The sequence below is a fragment of the Haliaeetus albicilla genome, chromosome 22 (genome assembly GCF_947461875.1).
Source record: "Haliaeetus albicilla chromosome 22, bHalAlb1.1, whole genome shotgun sequence".
Classification (NCBI taxonomy): Eukaryota; Metazoa; Chordata; class Aves; order Accipitriformes; family Accipitridae; genus Haliaeetus; species Haliaeetus albicilla.
In genome coordinates, this window is record NC_091504.1 from 25,846,654 (window position 1) to 25,863,909 (window position 17,256).

The window sequence follows — 17,256 nt, forward strand, 5'->3', positions numbered from 1 at the left end:
GAACCGTTATTGATATTCATGAACAGCGGTGCTCATTACAGGGCCTCCTAACAGGCTCGTAAGATGGATTGCTGCAGGATAGGATGGGGCTACGTGTGTGCATCCACAGAGCGGGCACTCCCATGGCAGGCTGGGACCCCACGCTGCCTGGCCGTGCCCATGCGGTGCCCAGCGGCTCATCCCCATGGCTGAGCCCTGCGGGAACTGTTTGGACCCCCAGGCCCCCCAGCTGCTCATGAGGTGCTGAGCTGGACCCGCAGCGGTGCTGAGCCGGGAGCACAGCAGTGCTGAGCCAGGAGCACAGTGATGCTGCACCCGCCTCTGAGCACCCGAGGATGCAGCCCATCAATCTTGCTCCAGGCAGGATGCTGAGCTGGGAGAATTCCCTGTCCCCAAACACGCCAGCAGTCAGAGGGTGGCTGGTCCCAGGATTGGCTCAGAGAGACACGAGGAGCGGTGCAGTGCTCACAGGAGGGGCAGCGAGGGGGCTGACCCGGCTGGGGCGAGGGGCACCTGCCTGTGTGCCACCCAATACTGCACTGCTGTGGGGCTTGGCTGGGTTTGGGGACCAGCGGCTGGGCTGGTGCTGAGGGTGGGGACCAGGGACCCTCCCGCAAGGACCTGCAGGGACCAGGGCTGGGGTGCAGCAGGGAGGCACGGGGGGGGTCTGCTCCAGCCCTGCTTGGGAAGGTGCGGCAGCTCCCGGCTCCTGTGGCTGGGTGAGATCCCGTAGGAGCTTCCTGGGGGCACGTATGCGTTGAGGCACGTCCCCAACACCCGGTTGCAGGTGCTGCGGCTGCTGCTCTGCTTCGTGCAGGTGAGGCAGGGTGGGAGGGGAGGGCATCTGCCAGGGCTGCCTGTCCCTGCCTGCAGAGCCTGCCCATGGTGCAGCACCTCCACCCGGGTCAGCTGCAGCCGCTGGGGAAGTAAATCAAAGGACAACCATGACTAATGCACCGGGAGGTGTGCACAGGCCGGGGGGGGGGCCATCTAGCAAAGCATGCAGCACTTGACATTTCAATGTAATTGTGGGCTCCTATAGAACAGCCCATTAAATTCAACCATAAATTACTGCTGCTTGCGTTTAATGCAGCGTCCACCCCTGCGCCTGGCAGGAGGCAGCATTAACCCCGGGGTCCTCCGTCACTCCCGAGCGGTGCCGTCACCCCTGTGAAGGGCTGTGCCACAGGTCTCCTCCTCGCTGTGCCGGGCCGATCCGCCGTCCTGCCCGAGCCCCGTGCCTGCTGCCTCGCCTGACCCATGGGTGCAGTGGGGCTTTGCACGGCCCCCAGCAGCACGGGGCTGCCCAGCCTTGCCCTAAGAAAAGCCCATGCATACGGACCAGTGGTAGCCGCTTTTATTTACACAAAGGGATCACATGCTGAACAAGGAAACTAGTGCCACTAAAGTACCCGTAACAGCAGGATTCTGTGCTTTATTCACAGGACAAAATATCGGTACAACATTTTTCATAGACTTCTTTTTCAAGCAGATACATCTCACTGTCCTCATGGTTACACACTGCGCTTAAGTGACGAAGGCAAAGCGGAGCAGCCAGAGCTCTGCCCACTCCAGCACCGTGGTGGGACATGGCACCAAGGGACAGCCCCACGGCCGATGCCCGCAGTTGGGGGTGTCCAGGAGTGCCCGTTTGCTTTGGGACGCAGAGGAGGGACGTGCTTTGGAGCAGCCTGCACATAGGCTGCAGGGCAGGGCCATCACCATGGCCTCAGGGACCATGTGGCAGTAAAATCAAATGCAACCCCATGGCACAAGCCACAGCACTGCCGGGATGGGCAATGCCCACTGGGCACGCATCCCTCCGTGGCTGTGGCAGGACTCTGTGTCTTCCCCTGTCTTGGCTGGCCCTGGAGCATCCCGGCCTCCCAAGGGCCAGGGAAGCCCCCCACCTGCTTCTGCTCATGGATTCTGGGCAGGACAGGCTGGCCGGGGGGTCCTGGCTCTAGCCCTCCTGGGCCCCCCCTCATGGAAGACTGCAGCCTCATGTCACCGCAGCTCTGCTCCTGGACACTTATTCCCACCTGAAGTCCTGCCCGACTGTTTCATAGAATTTGATATTATAAGGTCTATAAAAGTCCCGAAGCTGCTCGATCACCTCGGGGTCTATCTGCACATGAGTCCTGCCTTTGGACTTGCCCAGGCAGCGAGGCAAGCCGCTGCTCTCCGACTTTTTCAGGCAAGGAAAGCCTTTTGTCTTGTTGAAGTAGAAGTGCTTGTCTGTGATAACCCGTTTGATGCCCAGGAAGTCCTGGACTTTGCCCATCTCCCCGGCTGGGTCCGTGATCAGCTTCTCCCCGCTGACAAAGTGGATCTGGGAGAGGGGGAAGTATTGCAGCCAGCTCTCCAGGTGCACGGCGTACATCCCGATGCGGATGGCATTCCAGGAGGTGTCCACCAGCCCCAGGCTGCGGTTGCGGAAGGACAGCCCCTCGAAGGTGGGGATGTCCGGCTTCTTGGAGAGCGTCTGCGTGTAGTCCGAGATGGCCCGTGTGACTGGGTTCCTCACCACCACGATCAGCTTCGTGTCCCGGGACATGTTGAAGATCCGCCGTGGTGCCTCCTTGGTGACAAAGTAGCTGGGGGTCTTCTCCACTGTGATCTGGCTGTCGAGCGTTCGCGGCATCAGGCTCCTGCAAGTGAAGCAAAAGGTGATAGTGAGGAAGGAGCCAGGCCAGGCACCGGGAGGTGGTGTCCGCAACGTGGGGCTGGTGGGGTGTCCCCTCCCGGCACGACAAGGCAGGACAAGGCAGGCACAGCTCCCTCCTGCAGCGCTGCAGAAGGCTCCCAGCCATGGCTGTCTCCCGGGTCCATCCCAGCCCCAAGGGACCCCCCCTGCACAAAGGACAGGGGCACCGATGCTCGGCTCCCGAGGGAGGCCAGTGCCAGGCAGGACGGAGGGCAAGGGCACGGCCAGGCTGCTGGGGACCCTGGCACTGCGCAGCAGCCGGGGCTGCTCTGTCCCCATCAGCAGTAAAGTTGTTATCAATGCAAGGAAAGCACCGGAGCTCAGTCTGCAGCCGGGGAGTGGGTCCTGCCACCCACCCTGGTCGCTCGCATGGATGCATCACCCAGCAGACAGCCTCTGCTGCAGCCTTTCATCCCCCATTCCTATACCAGTTGCCATTTGCAACAGAAATTATAGTGGCTCCTTCCGGAATTACTGCAATTACGTAGCGTGTTTCCTCCCCGATCACATTACAACGTACCCAGGCTCCTGTACACCCTGTGCTGCTGGCACCACAGCGAGTGCTGTGCCCGGGGCAGAGGAGGGTGCCAGCCCAGGAGTGTGCCAGTCTCTGGCACCCAGCGGGAGCACAGCTCCCTCATCCTCTGCCTTCATCCCACAGGTGGGCAGGAAATCAGTGCTGCCTGTACACAATCCTTGTGCCCAGTGATGGCAAACGGTGCCAGGGCCGGGATGCAGGAGCGTGGTGGCTATGCGATACCACACCATGGGAAGCTGCAGGGTGATGGATGAGGCCCCAGGGTGCTGTGCTGCTCCGCTGGTGGGAGCCAGGAGCAAGGGGCTGCCAGGGGACGTGGGGCTTGTGCCCATGAGGGTATCACCCACACTGCCAGGGCTTGATCAGGCCCAAGGGCTCTGAGACAGGGTCCTGTGTACACCCATCTCTTTCTGGCACAGGGAGCTGGGCTGCAAGGCCAGGGAGGGAGCACCAGACCGGGGGAAAATGTAGCATCCCTGCAGCCCAGCTTAGCGCTAATTAAATAATTTGCTTTGACATGTGAACATCCAAATCAAATAAAAACTAATGGGATGGAAAGATTTATAAATTGGTCCTGTATTACTAGAGTAAATGATCAAATCCATTGCAGCCAGACTCATGGCGCTGCGGGTCCCCTGGCTGGAGCGGGCAGGGAATGCCAGCAGACAGGATGAGGCCAGCGCCCCACAGGTACCGACTGGCACCAGCACCCATGCCAGGGAGCATGCTGCTGCCACAACAGCTCTGGGCACACAGGACCCCTCCCAGCAGCAGTGCTGTAGCGAGCCAGGCACCTGCCCCGTGGCTGCTGCCCTCCTGCCCCAGCCCCTCGGGGAGAGGTGCAGGCTGGAAGGTCACCTTCTATTGCCGTTACGTTCATAGCTCAGAAGCATCTGTCACTTTTCCCACTTTGCAGCACGAGTTGGTGGCTCCTGTTCATAAACTGGCTGATTTGGATTCAGCTGTGCAGCAGAACACAGGCTGAGAGGCACAGTCAGGCGCTGCCTGGGGAGAATTTTACAAGGAACTGTGAAAAGTGCCCCCAGGAGTGTTTCCTTTAAAAGAGAGCCAGTATGTTTAACGTGAGGTGCCCACACATGCCCAGAACAGAGCAGCCCAGAACACTGGCTGCCGGAGACCACTCAGGCAGCCTGGCCACGGGGACCCCGGGGAGCAGGACAGGCGTCCCCAAGTCAGTCACCTCCCACCGCATCTTTCCAGGGATGCAGCAGCGCTCTTCCAAAAGGAATGGGTGAGCTCAGCCAGCTTGCTCCTCTCACGGACGCGGGAAGGTGCTTCAGTGCACAGCAAGTGCATTGCAGTGAGGGGGACTGGGCAGCGAGGCTGCTGCCCTCCAGCCGCATCCGCACCCTGGCAGCCCCATGGCACCGGCAGCCGCTGCATGAGCAGGCACATCATTAATTCAGCTCGTGGGATTCCGTGTAAGCCCCCTGCTCCACTGCAACGCACATCCCCCAGACAGGGTCTGCCCCGGCTGGGCATCCCAGCAGATGCTCACCCTTGCAAGGGGACCCGGGGAAGGATCTGGGGAGGAGCTGGTACAACAGTCACTTCAATAGACCTGGAGCTATGGATGTCTGGGTAACGCAGCGAGGCCTCGGGACAGAAGCGCTCAGGGAGAGCAAACATCAGCAACCCTGTCTGCAGCAATTCAGCTCGAGAGAGTGAGGCGCTGATTTATTCATGGGATAAACCCTGCACAACCACCATGGCCACACTGCCTCGCTGGCATGCTGCAACATGGGTGTTTCTGAGAGCTGCATCAGCCCAGTGACCGAGACCAGACACCTCCAGGGTCCCTAAAATACAGTCCACAGCCACCAGCTTTGGGGCTTGCTCTGTAGAAACTTGATGAAAGCCTGTCGTGGTTTAACCCCAGCCAGCAAATAGGCACCACGCAGCCGCTCACTCACTCCCCCCCCATCCAGTGGGATGGGGGAGAAAATCAGGAAAAGAAGTAAAACTCCTGGGTTGAGATAAGAACGATTTAATAGAACAGAAAAGAAGAAACTAATAATGATAATGATAACACTAATAAAATGACAACAGTAGTAATAAAAGGATTGAAATGTACAAATGATGCGCAGGGCAATTGCTCACCACCCACTGACCGACACCCAGCCAGTCCCCGAGCAGCGATTCCCTGCCCCCACTCCCCAGTTCCTAAACTAGATGGGATGTCACATGGTATGGAATACCCTGTTGGCCAGTTTGGGTCAGGTGCCCTGGCTGGGCATGAGAAGCTGAAAAATCCTTGACTATAGTCTAAACACTACTGAGCAACAACTGAAAACATCAGTGTTATCAACATTCTTCGCATACTGAACTCAAAACATAGCACTGTACCAGCTACTAGGAAGACAGTTAACTACATCCCAGCTGAAACCAGGACAAAGCCCTAACTGGGAGGAGATACAACAGCAGCCCACAACATCCTGTGTGACAAGGGGACCGCGATGGAAGACCAGGGACATTGCGGAAGGTGGCAGCACGCACCGAGGGCGGTGGGTCCCTGGTGGACACAGGACACTCCCTGTGAAGGTGACGTGGGGACAAGAAGAGACCGTGGCCCAGGGGGACCAGATGAGCAGCTGGAAGAGACCCGCGGAGAGATACTGAAGAGACGTGCCCAGAGGTCTGCGCCAGGTTGCTGGGGAGCTACTGGGGACGATGGCCGAGCCCAGCCTCACTCCCCCAGGTGCTGGCACAGGGCTGCAGTCCCCGTGCCCCGCATGGCCCCGGAGCTGCCGCCCCGCTGCCCCGTCGGCGAGGGGACGGAGCCACGCGAGGGGACGGGGCCGCCTGTCCTGGGGCAGCACGGCAGCCAGCCCGCGCACCCTCACATGCACTTGACCGGTTTCCTCATTTGAAAGAGACCAAACTGATTAGTTAACATAAATTAACAGGGCTGTTTTACAGAGGTACCTGAGCACAGACGTGGCTTAATTGGCCTTTCCCACTGCTCCGCTTCAAACACCATAAATCCAGATTATGATTCCCATTGTTTAATGACTGTCAGGAAATGCTAATTTAGTGGCAGGCACCACGGCTGTATCTCCGTTATCACAAACAAGTTTCATCATAAATCAGCACAGGACAGCTTTATAAGTGATTCACTATTACAATATATTGGCAGAGAATCATAAAACTGCTGTTTCATTAATGGCTCATCTTCAGGCTTGTTAGACTTTCATTACGTGAGCTATTAGGTCCATGTATTCAAAAAACGAAATTACAGGTTCTAATCCATTACGAAAAACACAAAATCTCTGCATAGTAAATTACTGAAATGAGACAAGAGTTGTTTTTTTTTTAAATGGACTCCCAGTGTTTGCTGTTCCTGAACAACAGAGACTGCTGAGACAACAAAACACAACCCGAATAGATAAATAAATCACCAGTGAAACCATGCAAGGGGGAGAAATGTCATCCAGGCATTCATCTTTACGTTAACGGCGGGATCCCCAGGGCTGCAAGAGCAGAGAAATGCATTGCAAACTTAATTACAGTTGACTTTAAAATGATATTTTTGGACTTCTGCATTCACAGAGTTATTTGCATACAAATAGCATGTCACATAGTTTTAAGCCCAAGGCTCGTGTGTTTAGGTGTGAAGGCTCTCGGTAACTGGCTTGCGGCACCGCACGGCCAGGGCTCAGGCAGGAGCCGCTCCTGCCGCTTCGGGGACCCGTCCTGGATGCCTGTGACTTTGCTAAAGATCTGCAGACGGCCTCGGCACCGGCTCCTAGCGCATGCTGAGCGAGCCTCTGCCAGGCAGTGCCAGAGCTGACACCAGCACGGTGGCGGTGACGTACCGGCGACACGGGCAGGGAGGGATGGCTGGAGCACTTGTGGGGTGCAGAGGAGACACCAAACCTGCCGCTCTTGGGAGAGCTGCTGGGTGCCAAGGGACGGTCAGCTGCCGTCTCCTCCTGAACCAGGGACAAGGATGGTGCTGCTGGGAGGCGGATGGCACGGCCGTCCTCACCACCTTGCTAGATAAAGGGTCCCCCCGTGACAGTGGAGCTGGGGGGTCGCATCTGCCGTGGGAAGGGCGGGGGGTGACTTTGGTGGTCTGGGAGGGCAGCACGAGGCTGCTTCCCTCGGCCCCAGCCCTGCCCTCCAAGGCCCCTCCGGTTCCCCTGCAGCATGACAGTGCTGCCCATGCTGGTGTCACACCAGCTGCTGCCAGCCCTCTCCCCATCAGTATGGTCAGGCTGGAGAAACACCGAGGCTTTCTCCACCCAGCACTGGTCCACAAGCCATCCGCACTGTATCCTGGTGATGGGAATCTGCCATGCGGCAGAAACAGAGGAGGTCAAAAACGCTGATGCTGAGTGAATACCAGGGCAGCTCTGCACAGAAATCATTAGGGACATAGTGGAGCAAATTCCACTCTGGCCTTGCAGCAATGCCGTGGGCTGGAGAGCAGAGCAGCCTGTGCCTCCCCTGCACCCAGCTCCCTCCGACTGCCTGGGAGACAAGAACCACAAGGGATCGTGCCCAGCGCCGGCACAGCCCTGCCGCTCTCTGCAGAGGATGCTGTGCTTTGCCCCAGCCTGGGCTCCCTGCACAGGTGGGAGCTGCTGCCTGCACCGCTGCCCACACCCACCCGCAGCTGCAAGACCCCAGACATGGCCTTGGCCCATGGAGCATCGCTCCAGGGATGTGCGGGATGTGTCCCCTCCAAGGAGGGACAAGCCTCGGCAGGAGGTGTCTGAAGCCCTTCCAGCAGTAACAGTGGGACACAGCGCACCCCTCATTTCCCACAAATGCCATTCAGCAGCCACGGGCTTTTCACTTCATTTGCTTTCCATTGCTCTTGCCAAGAAGGCCGATGCTCTGACCAACAGAGGCATTTAACTATCGGGGCATCACAGCTCCCCCCAGGACAGCCCATCAGCCGGGCGCTGCAGACACCTATGCTTGACGTGCCCCTACAGACACTACCCCAAGGCTGGGGGCTCCCATGCAGTAGGACCTGCTGGGCGTACCGGGAGGAGTGGGAGGCATCCCCGACACCAGCCAAATCCCCCGCTCAGCGCATTACTCTAGCTGGAGAGACAGCCTTAATTCCTCTTGAATTAGAGATTATTTTCATTATAGGTACTCAATTCTTAAAGCCCTTTAGTGCCATTTGATATGGGCATTAATGCCCCCTTCCAACCTGCAGATTTAGAGATTGTGTTTGCCCACGTTACTGGGGAGGGGACACACGTCAGGTACATCCCATCGCTGGCACAGCCCCAGAAGAGCTGCTCTCCCCTGACGCGGCCGAGCCAGCGTCACTATGCCCCACGGTGCCTGGGAGCTGGCACATCCCTGGGCAGCCCCCACAGCCCCATGGCTGTGGGACAGCAGCAGCGGAGAGCCCGGCCCCAGCTGTGGCTGTGCCAGCACGAAGGCAGTGCCCTGAAGGAGTTAACTTCTCACCAGCACCTTTCCTAGACCTGAATTATTAATTTTCTTATAATCTGCCTTTGGGCACCCCACGGCCCCTACAACACTCCCACATTAAAGAAACATGTGCTCCCTTGCTGGCTGCACTGCTTTGATGTCGAACATGCATGAAACACTCTTCCAGGGAGGAATTTGTACAAAAATTCATCAGATGATTGAGATATTGCAGATAAGCGTGCGTGGGGAGAGCACCCATCCAATAATCCCGTTACAGCACCAGCCCCTCCATCCAGCTTGCAGAGCACGGAGGAGAGCAGGGCAGCTCCCGGGTAAATATTTGCCTGCTGCAGCTGGCTGCGTGCGAGGATGTGGCAGGCGCATCCCGGGCTCTCCTCAGAGGCTAGAGACTGACGTGTGCATAATCCTGGACTCCATCCACTTATCGGCATAAAAACAAACTGTGTAATTTGGCAAAAAATCCCAAGTGCTGGCTCTTGTGATGAGGGTTGTGCGCTTTCCCTCTTCCAGCTGATGTCACAGGCTCAGCAGCTGCACGCAGGAACGCTGCCCGCGCACAGGCAGGGAGAGGGGAGCCTGCCAGGCTGGGAGCCAAAATCCTCCAGCACAAGCGAGCACCCGCTCGCCGCCCTCCCGGTGGGGCCAGGCCGGCTGGGGCTCGCAGGGTGGTGAGGCAGCAGCAAGAGTCACTGCTCCGTGTGGCACCGGGGAGCTGGGAGAAGGGTGGCCTGCCAGCACGTCTCCAGCTGCACCTCAACTTGTTGGAGACAAGCACAGAAACTCTTCCAAGAGCGCAGACTGGCATCAGGATGGTCCTGTGGGACCACTCCACCTCGACCCGATAGCAGGTCACCTCCCCATGCCACAGCCTGCCCTTCGTCCCTGCTGCGCTGCCCCAGCAGGAGCAGGGGAAGGCACAGGCAGAATCCCACCTGCAACGGCGGAGTGAGCCCGGCTGCTGCACAGGAGTCAGCACCGCAGCAGGAGACTGACCCTGAGCTCCCTGCCCGCTGCTGAGGGGGCTGTGCCGTGCCACGCTGTGCCATGCTGTAGGTGCACGCACCTGACAGCCACTACTGACTCTCGCCTGGTGGACCAGCAGGATCACGGACAGCATCAGTATATGAAAGCTCAAGTGAGGCTACAAGGAGGTTTAAGCAAAACTGGGTCAAGCACGCGAGAAGCTGAGGTGTGAAGAAGATGAAAAGCTCTCCCTGGCTGAGTGACATTGCAGTGGACGTCTAGGACACAGGGACACCCCGGCCGAAAGCTGCACAGCTGGTGCTTTGCAGTGAAAGACCCCTGCGAGGGGTTCATGGGGCAAACAGGAATCCCCCAGGCTGAGTCCACCCAGCGCCACAGCCGTGTCGCCTCCCCTGACCCACTAAGGCTGGCAGCACTACAGTAACGGGGCTGGGAGCAGGCTGGCCCGGGGAGTGGGGCTCCTGCAATGCTGAGCAGGATGGACTTGCTGCATCCTCCCAGCCCGCACACTTCCAGGGATTGCACCATGTCCGCAGCGGGGAAATGCGGCCCTGAGGGACTGTGGCCCAGGCAGCGGCTGGCCCGGCCCCGCGTCCCCGCTGCCACCGCCCTGCACTAAGGCAGCCTCAGATTTAATGATGGATCGGCTGCCTTTAATAAATGTTTATGTTCAAAGAATTTACACCAGTGCTCACAGACAGCTAATGAGGGACATTTCAATGCATAAAAGCAGTGTGAACGCAGTAATTAACTTTGTTGCTGATTCATTTTTAATCATTTAAATGCTCCAGAGATTTGTGCTGTCCTTTAAGTCAACAAAATCTTTTCCAAAAGGCACACTGACGACGCCCTTCATGCACAGGAGCCGATGTGTAACTCCCATCATCCTAAATGACCGTCCAGCAGCAGGTGAGGGTCCAACAAAACCCAAGGCCAGTGCCGAGGGGAGTGCGGCTGGGAAGCAGTGGGAGGCGAGGGCTTCCCAGCACGATGCTCACAGAACCCAGCTCGCCGGTCCTGCTGCTACAGCTGGGTCAGGGCAGACAGCCCCCCAGCTAGCGCACACACCCCAGCCCGGTGTGAGCCCACCTGCTGGGTGACGCCCCGTGGCTCAGCGAGAAAGGCTGGGGTGTCCCCATCTCCCATTTCCAAGGCAAGTCCTTCCATAGGTGAAACTTTAAAAATTAATATTCATTTTAAAAAATCGCCCAATATGCCCCAGCTGCTGCAGTGATTCCCTAATTAAAAGCTGGTGTCAGAGATATGTTGCCCACTTGGTGATCTTCCAGCGCTCAGGAGTGTGCAAAAGGACGGGACAACGTGCCGGCACCAAGAACAAACCACACCGACCCAGCGTCGGGTCCCACAGACCCCATGTCACACGCCAGCACCAACAAAGAGCAACTCCAGCCACATCTAACACGCCTGCTGCCGGGGACGCACCTGGAACACGGTCATCACGCAGAGGATCCAGGGCTGCAGACACCCGTTTCCAGCCGCAAAGGCCGGGTGCTGCCAGCCGCGTGCCAGGGTGGCCGGCTGTGCTGCCGGAGGGTCTCGGGCACCACCTGCCCCGGGAGCCTGCCCTGGTCCCTGCTCCCAGCCTGGCGGCAGTGGGTAGCACACACGCCCCAGCCATCCCCGGAGCACACACTGCATGGCAGATACCATAGACAGCACCTCGACGGACACCCAAGGTCACCAGGGACCGGTGTCCTTCGCTTGTCAGCTTCACGAAGCATCTGTGCCCACAGCCACACCAGGTTATGAGCTGGATTTTGTGCTACTGAAGGGAAGGTTAGAACAAATTGCAGCATTTACAAACAAGGTCACGGAAGACAGAGCAAGAACACACCTCATTAATATTGAAGGCTTGGCGCCCTGCGTGGATTTACCTCCCTGCATTTCTCCCAGCACCTTGGCAGGGGAAGCCTTCCCGGGACCTGAGTGAGGGTCTGTGCAGCACCCGAGCCCACCCAGAGGAGGGCAGGGCAGGACCGCTGCCCCAGGCAGACGTAGGCAAGGCAGTGACCAGGGAACACGCTGCCTGTAGGGCAGCTCCTCACACAGAAGTCTCTGCAGGAGGTTTCGTACCCATTCCTCAGAGCCAGGGCACTCTCTGAAGTCAAGGAAATTTCAAAGCATCCTTGAAGCTTGCTGCCTTCCTCTCTTCTCACTAATTAACTTTAGGAAAATGCACTGTCAGTCAAGCCCACAAAACAGTCCGTGTCGTTGGGCAAAGCCTAATGGGCTCCCATTTGTGCGTGAGCCAACCTGGCCATTAGCAGAGAGCAATTAGCGAGGCGGAGAGCAGAAGCCGGGTTTGCACGCTCCCTCCTCTCCCTCCCACAGGCAGAGGGACGGGGGGGACAGCGAGGCGATGCTCCCCGGTTGGCGGGGTCTGGGCCCCCGGGGCAGCCACAGTGCCCACCGCTCAGAGGCCAGCAGTGCTCCTCGTGCTGCCGCAGCCCCAGGAGCACCCTGAAACCAAAGGCGGCGCGGGGAGGGGGACACGGGGCAGAGCCCCAGCAGCGCAGGTGCTCCTGGGGACCTGTCGCACCGGCACACGGGGAAGCCTGGGCTTGGCCCAAGCGCGGTCCCTGGGACAGGATTCAGGCAGGTGGGTCCGCATGGGAGCCAGACGGAGCTCTCCCCTGCGCCCGCGCCTGCCTCCTGGCCCAGCTCCGGCAGACAGAGGCACAGCGGAGCCTGCGAGGCAGGAGCCGGCCTCAGCCTGCCGCTGGACCTGCTAGGAAAAGCCCCTCTCTGTGAAAATAACGCTGGAGCATCTGACAGGGTTACTCAGGAATTCTAGGGAGGAAAACTGCACCCTGAGATGCTGTAATTAGAGTCACTGCTCAAAGTTAACCACAAATTAAACGACACTGTCTTCCCTGTGTTCTGGAAAATATTGAAGGTTATTGGCACACTCTACCTGCAGTAGGAAAAAGCTCTATATTGAACATTTAGTCCAGGATTGGTAATGAATCGATATTCCCCAGTAGCTGGCTGTTTGGTTTCAGTTGTCTTAAAACAGATCTTTCTAAAAATACCTTTCCTGTAGTGTATCTGTAGCTAATGAGGTGGATTAGAGAGGCTGATGGGAACTGGGCACGGCACGGGTGTTTTGGGTCTGAAGTCAGTGAGCAGGCAGCTCCTGGGCGGTGGTCTGGCACGGGGGATAAGCAGAGGGGTCTGGCTCTGCCTGGCGTGCTCTCTCCCAGAGCAGAGGGAGCCAAGGCTGCCTGGGGCGATGGCAGGAGCTAAGACAGGAGGCACCAACAAAAACAGCAGCTGTGAGCAAGCACGACATTTGGAGCCGGCAAGGACAGGCGGATCAGGAGATGTCCCCTCCCGCTGGTTCTGCCACCTCCACGTCAGACCAACTCCGGGGCAGGGGAAAATGTGGAAAAACAGGAACTGATGTTTTCAGAGCATCAGAGGAGCTCAGCTCTCGTGCTGCTCTCAACTGCATTGAAGACCTACTTGGTCCCTCTGCTCAGCTCCCCACTGGGGCACAAAATAGGAAGGATGGAGCTGGACCGGGCGCTCAGCCATCACAGCAGCCAGGGGCTCCTGCAGGCGAAGTCCCTGCTCACGATGGGGAAAGCCTTTGCCTTTCAAGGGGTCTGTGCTCCAGGCTACCTGCAGAGACCCCACCGCACCGCAGTGCTCCCCAAGCACGGGAACATCACCTCTCCCCAGCTGGCAGCTGGGGACAGCCTCCAGGCAGGCCAGGAGCAGCCTCCCCACCCTGGGGTCCCGGTGGGGCAGCCCTTCACAGCCAGCAGTTCCCAGGGTCAGCTCTGCCCTTCCCCGGGACATGGCCGTTGGCAGGACCCTGCTCTCCCGCTCCCCGGCCTCTTGGCAGAGTGACAGGAGCTCATCACGCTGCGGGTTAGACCTGCTCCACATTTAATTGCTCCACTTGCAAGGAGGAAAATCAATTCCACGTTTGATACATTAGCGGCCTCTGTGCTTAAGTTTTGGCACATTCGTGAGGTTAAAAAGAAAAAGTAATAAAACCAGGGAAGTGTCATTTAATTGTTTTAGCTGAACTAATTTGGAGGCTCCGCTGCTCCGGCGTGATCTCTCCATCGATCCAGATGCAAAGCCAGGCCCTGGGCAGCAGGCTGCTCACCCAGCTGCGCTCCCATCGCTGCCCCTGCCTCGCTCAGCAGCTGCCTGTCACCACTGCCACTCACTGTCACAGGCTGCGTCCCTCCTGGTCACAGACGAGTCCCTTCACATGGAGGATCCCAGGCTGAACCACAGCTCGGGGCGGGAGATCGGCCGCTCGGCGGTGCTGAAGGGTGTGCGGGAGGGGGACACAGCTCCTGGACCAGCACCACGCCGGGTGCCCACAGGTGCCCTTACATGCCCCAGGCAGGGCCTGTCCCGGGGGCAGCCCCTTTTCTTCATTCAGACGGGCGCTGGCAAGCGCTGCCCTGGCTTCTGCAGGAGCAGTGCCTGGAGGGTCAGTCCTGTGCTGCCCGTGAGGCTCCCAGCCCCAAACTCCCCACACCGACCGTGCGCATGGGAAGCGGAAAAGCCTGGAGAGCTCACAGGGCCAAGGACTGTGTGGGGGGACCCCAGCTCAGGATCAGGGGGGCTGCTTGCCAGCCAGGCACTGAGCACACGCAGCTGCCCTCTGAGCAAGGAGCTCAGCCAGGACCCATGTCCTGCTCCATCGCCCATCCTGCTACTCTGGTTTAAACAAACCACTGCTGCTCCTGTCCTTACACGCTTGTATTGCAGGGCTGCTCCCAGCTGTTTGCTTTTAGGTGCTGCGAGATGGGTGACAGTGTCTGATGTCGGAGGGAGGGTGGGGGAATGACACAGACCTGCTGAGACCAGGCAAAGGACACTGCTGCAGCTCCTCTCCAAAGGGCAGGAGGAACTGGGCATGCTGCAGGACAGCCTTAGGAGAGGGAAACGGCTTCAGAGAGTTCCACCTGTGCCTGTTCTGGCTCTCCTGTCACCTGCCACTGGTACCGCTGCAAAATGAGCTGAACACTCGCAGCTACAGGGTCCACTGTGACCCAAGTACAACACAGGGCAGTGGACCTGCCTGTGTCTGCAGACAGCCCTCCCCGTGCAGTGCCTGAGCTGCCTCCCCAGGCATGAACCCCAGCTACAAGGGCCAGAGCACCAGCCCAGTGCTCAGCAGGCAGGTGCTGCTCAGAGAAGCTCTGACCTGCTCACGGTCAGAAACCGGCATCCTTGTGCCACAGGCACGACTCGCACCTGCCCAGCAAGGAGACAAACCAGGACCCCAGCAGAGCTGGGAGCGAGCACCATGTTACGGTGCCTCCCAACCTGCTTGGCAGCTGACAAGCACTGCCCTGCTCTGGAACTGGGGACATCTCCGCTGGGAAACCGCTGCTGAGATGGAGGGGCAAGCGAGCTCGGTGTGTGGCCCCACGGGCTGCCTCCCACCGCCTGCCATGATGCTCCGATGCACTGACTGTGCCAGGTGTCCTTTCCCCCGCTGCGAGCCTGCAGGCACCCAGGGCCAGACCGAGCCCTCCTCTGCCTCCTGAGCCTGATGTCCAGCAGAAGCACCGTGGCCCTGCCCAAGAGCAGCCCAGAGCTCCTGCAGCGCTCTGTAACGGCGCAGCAAACAACCACCGGTATGCTCGGTTGGACACCGCGGGGAGCTGGGGTGAAGTGCCTGCAGCACCAAGTGTGGGGCCACAGGTGCTGTGGGGCCACAGGGGATGAGCCCATGGGCACTGTGACCCGCTTACACGCGGTACTCCGTGCCTTTCCGTGAGCACCCCTGAGCTCCTCACAAGAACCTTTACTGAAATTAAAATCCCATCGTCTCCTGCTGGAGATGCACTCGCTGTTCTCTGCAAATTATGAGACACCTCAGATAGAGCCGCGCTTATCTGAGTTCAGAGAGACACGACAGTGGAAGACAGCGACTGCCCCTCTGACGGAGCCAGAGGTAAAACCCGACGGCAGAAGGGTGCTGATGCACCCCGAGCGGGGCTGCGGGGAGGGCAGCCGTGCCGTCTCGCGGGCCAGTCATTCACTGGCGTTTTGGAGGCCCCTTCTCACGGGCAAGTGTTCCCTGTGATGGGATGGGAACCCCGTCACCGTCCCGGCTCCAGAGCCCGTTCCCGGCAGGGCTGGGACTCGGGCGGCTGCAGCCGCAGCGCTGGGGGGGGCTCCAGCAGCCATGTTCCCACGGAGCCAGCCCGACCCCACTCGGCCCCGCAGGAGGAGGAGGAGGAGGAGGAAGAGGAGGGGGGAAAACTCCCCGAGTGCGGCCGGGCGACAGACTCCGCCGGCAGCACAAGGCCGCCCGCCCGGCCCGGCCCGGCCCGGCCCGCTCCGCCGACGCGCCGAGGGACCCCAGACCCGGGCGGGGAGGGGAGGGGGGACCGGGGGGGCCGCGCTCCCGCCGGCCGGGCGGGGCAGGGGTGCCCTCACCTGTACCACTCCAGCCCGCGGTCGTAGTTCCTGTCGAAGAAGTGGGGCTCGGTGCCCAGGGCGCGCACGTCGGGGTGCACCCGGATGAACTCCAGCACGGCGCGGGTGCCGCCCTTCTTGACGCCCACCACGATGGCCTGCGGCAGGCGCTTGGCGCCCGGGCGGGCCGGCCCCGGGGGGCTGCCGGCCGGCGGCGCGGGGGGCTCCCGCGGGCGGCGGGCGGGCGCGGCGCTGCCCGGGGGCTCGGCGGGGGGCGGCCGCCCGCACGGCCGCGACTTCTGCAGAAGTTTCTTGGCGGCGGCGGCGGCGCGGGAGGGCGCGCAGCGGGCGCGGGGCGCGGCGGGGCCGCCGCCGCAGCAGCAGAGGAGGCTGTAGCAGAGGTAGGAGCAGGAGAGCGACAGCGTGAAGAGGACGAGGACCCTCCGCGCCAGCCGCCGGGACGGAGCCGGAGCCGCAGCCGGGGCCCGCCCGCTCGGCGCCCTATGCGCCATGGCTCCATGGGGCCGCGCCGCCGGGCATGGCGCGGCCCGGCCCGGCGCGCCGCTGCCCCCGGGGCCCCGCGGCGGCGGCGCCCCGCACCCTGCGCGGCCGCTCCGGCATGTCCCGCGGCTACGCGGCGGCGCGGCCGGGCCGCCCCGGGGGGCTGCGCCCGCCGCCCCGGCCCCTGCGCGCCCGCGGCCCCGCTGCCGCGGCTCCCATCCCCGGCGGGCGCGGCTGGGCTGGGCGCTCGGACGGCGGCGGCTCCGGCGCTCGCCTCCGCGGGAAGTGCCGGGGTAGAGGCGGCTGCGCTGCTATTTAAGGGGCCGCCTGACGTCAGCTCCTCCCGGAGCCCCCGCGATCGCTCGGCGGCCGCAGCCTCCCCCGGGCCGGGCCGGGCCGGGCCGCCGGTACCCGCCGCGCCGCGCCGAGCCCTCCCGCCCGGGCCGGGGCTGCCGCGGGGCCGGGCCCGGCCCCCGCCCGCCCCGCCCGGGCGCGGCCCCGGTGCGAGCGTCCCGCCCCGGCCGGTGCCCCGGGCTCCGCCGTGCCGCCGGGGCGGGAGGGCAGGGCCGGAGGCGCCCGCTGTCCTGCCCGGCCCCGCGGGCAGCTCTGAACCCGCAGCGAGTCCCCAACTACCCAGAGCAGCGGTGCGGGGCCGGGGGCACCCCCG

The 17,256-nt window shown here is 60.8% G+C and overlaps 1 protein-coding gene across 1 annotated transcript; it reads right to left on the reverse strand.

Annotated features, from left to right (window-relative positions):
* Window positions 1-1,335: 1,335 nt before the first annotated feature.
* On the reverse strand, window positions 1,336-16,705 carry HS3ST2 (heparan sulfate-glucosamine 3-sulfotransferase 2). Its single transcript, XM_069810603.1, has 2 exons — window positions 16,110-16,705; window positions 1,336-2,651 (listed from the first exon to the last, which is right to left on the reverse strand). The coding sequence occupies exons 1-2, from the start codon at window positions 16,598-16,600 to the stop codon at window positions 2,033-2,035; spliced, it is 1,110 nt and encodes a 369-aa protein (XP_069666704.1). The 5' UTR covers window positions 16,601-16,705; the 3' UTR covers window positions 1,336-2,032.
* Between the last annotated feature and the right edge of the window lie 551 nt (window positions 16,706-17,256).

Excerpts from the sequence above, each read along its gene's own strand:
- HS3ST2 (XM_069810603.1), bottom strand. The coding sequence starts at position 16,600 with ATGGCGCATAGGGCGCCGAGCGGGCGGGCCCCGGCTGCGGCTCCGGCT. Across the intron at positions 2,652-16,109 it reads CGCGGGCTGGAGTGGTACAG|GAGCCTGATGCCGCGAACGC; the intron begins GTGAGGGCACCC and ends CTTCACTTGCAG.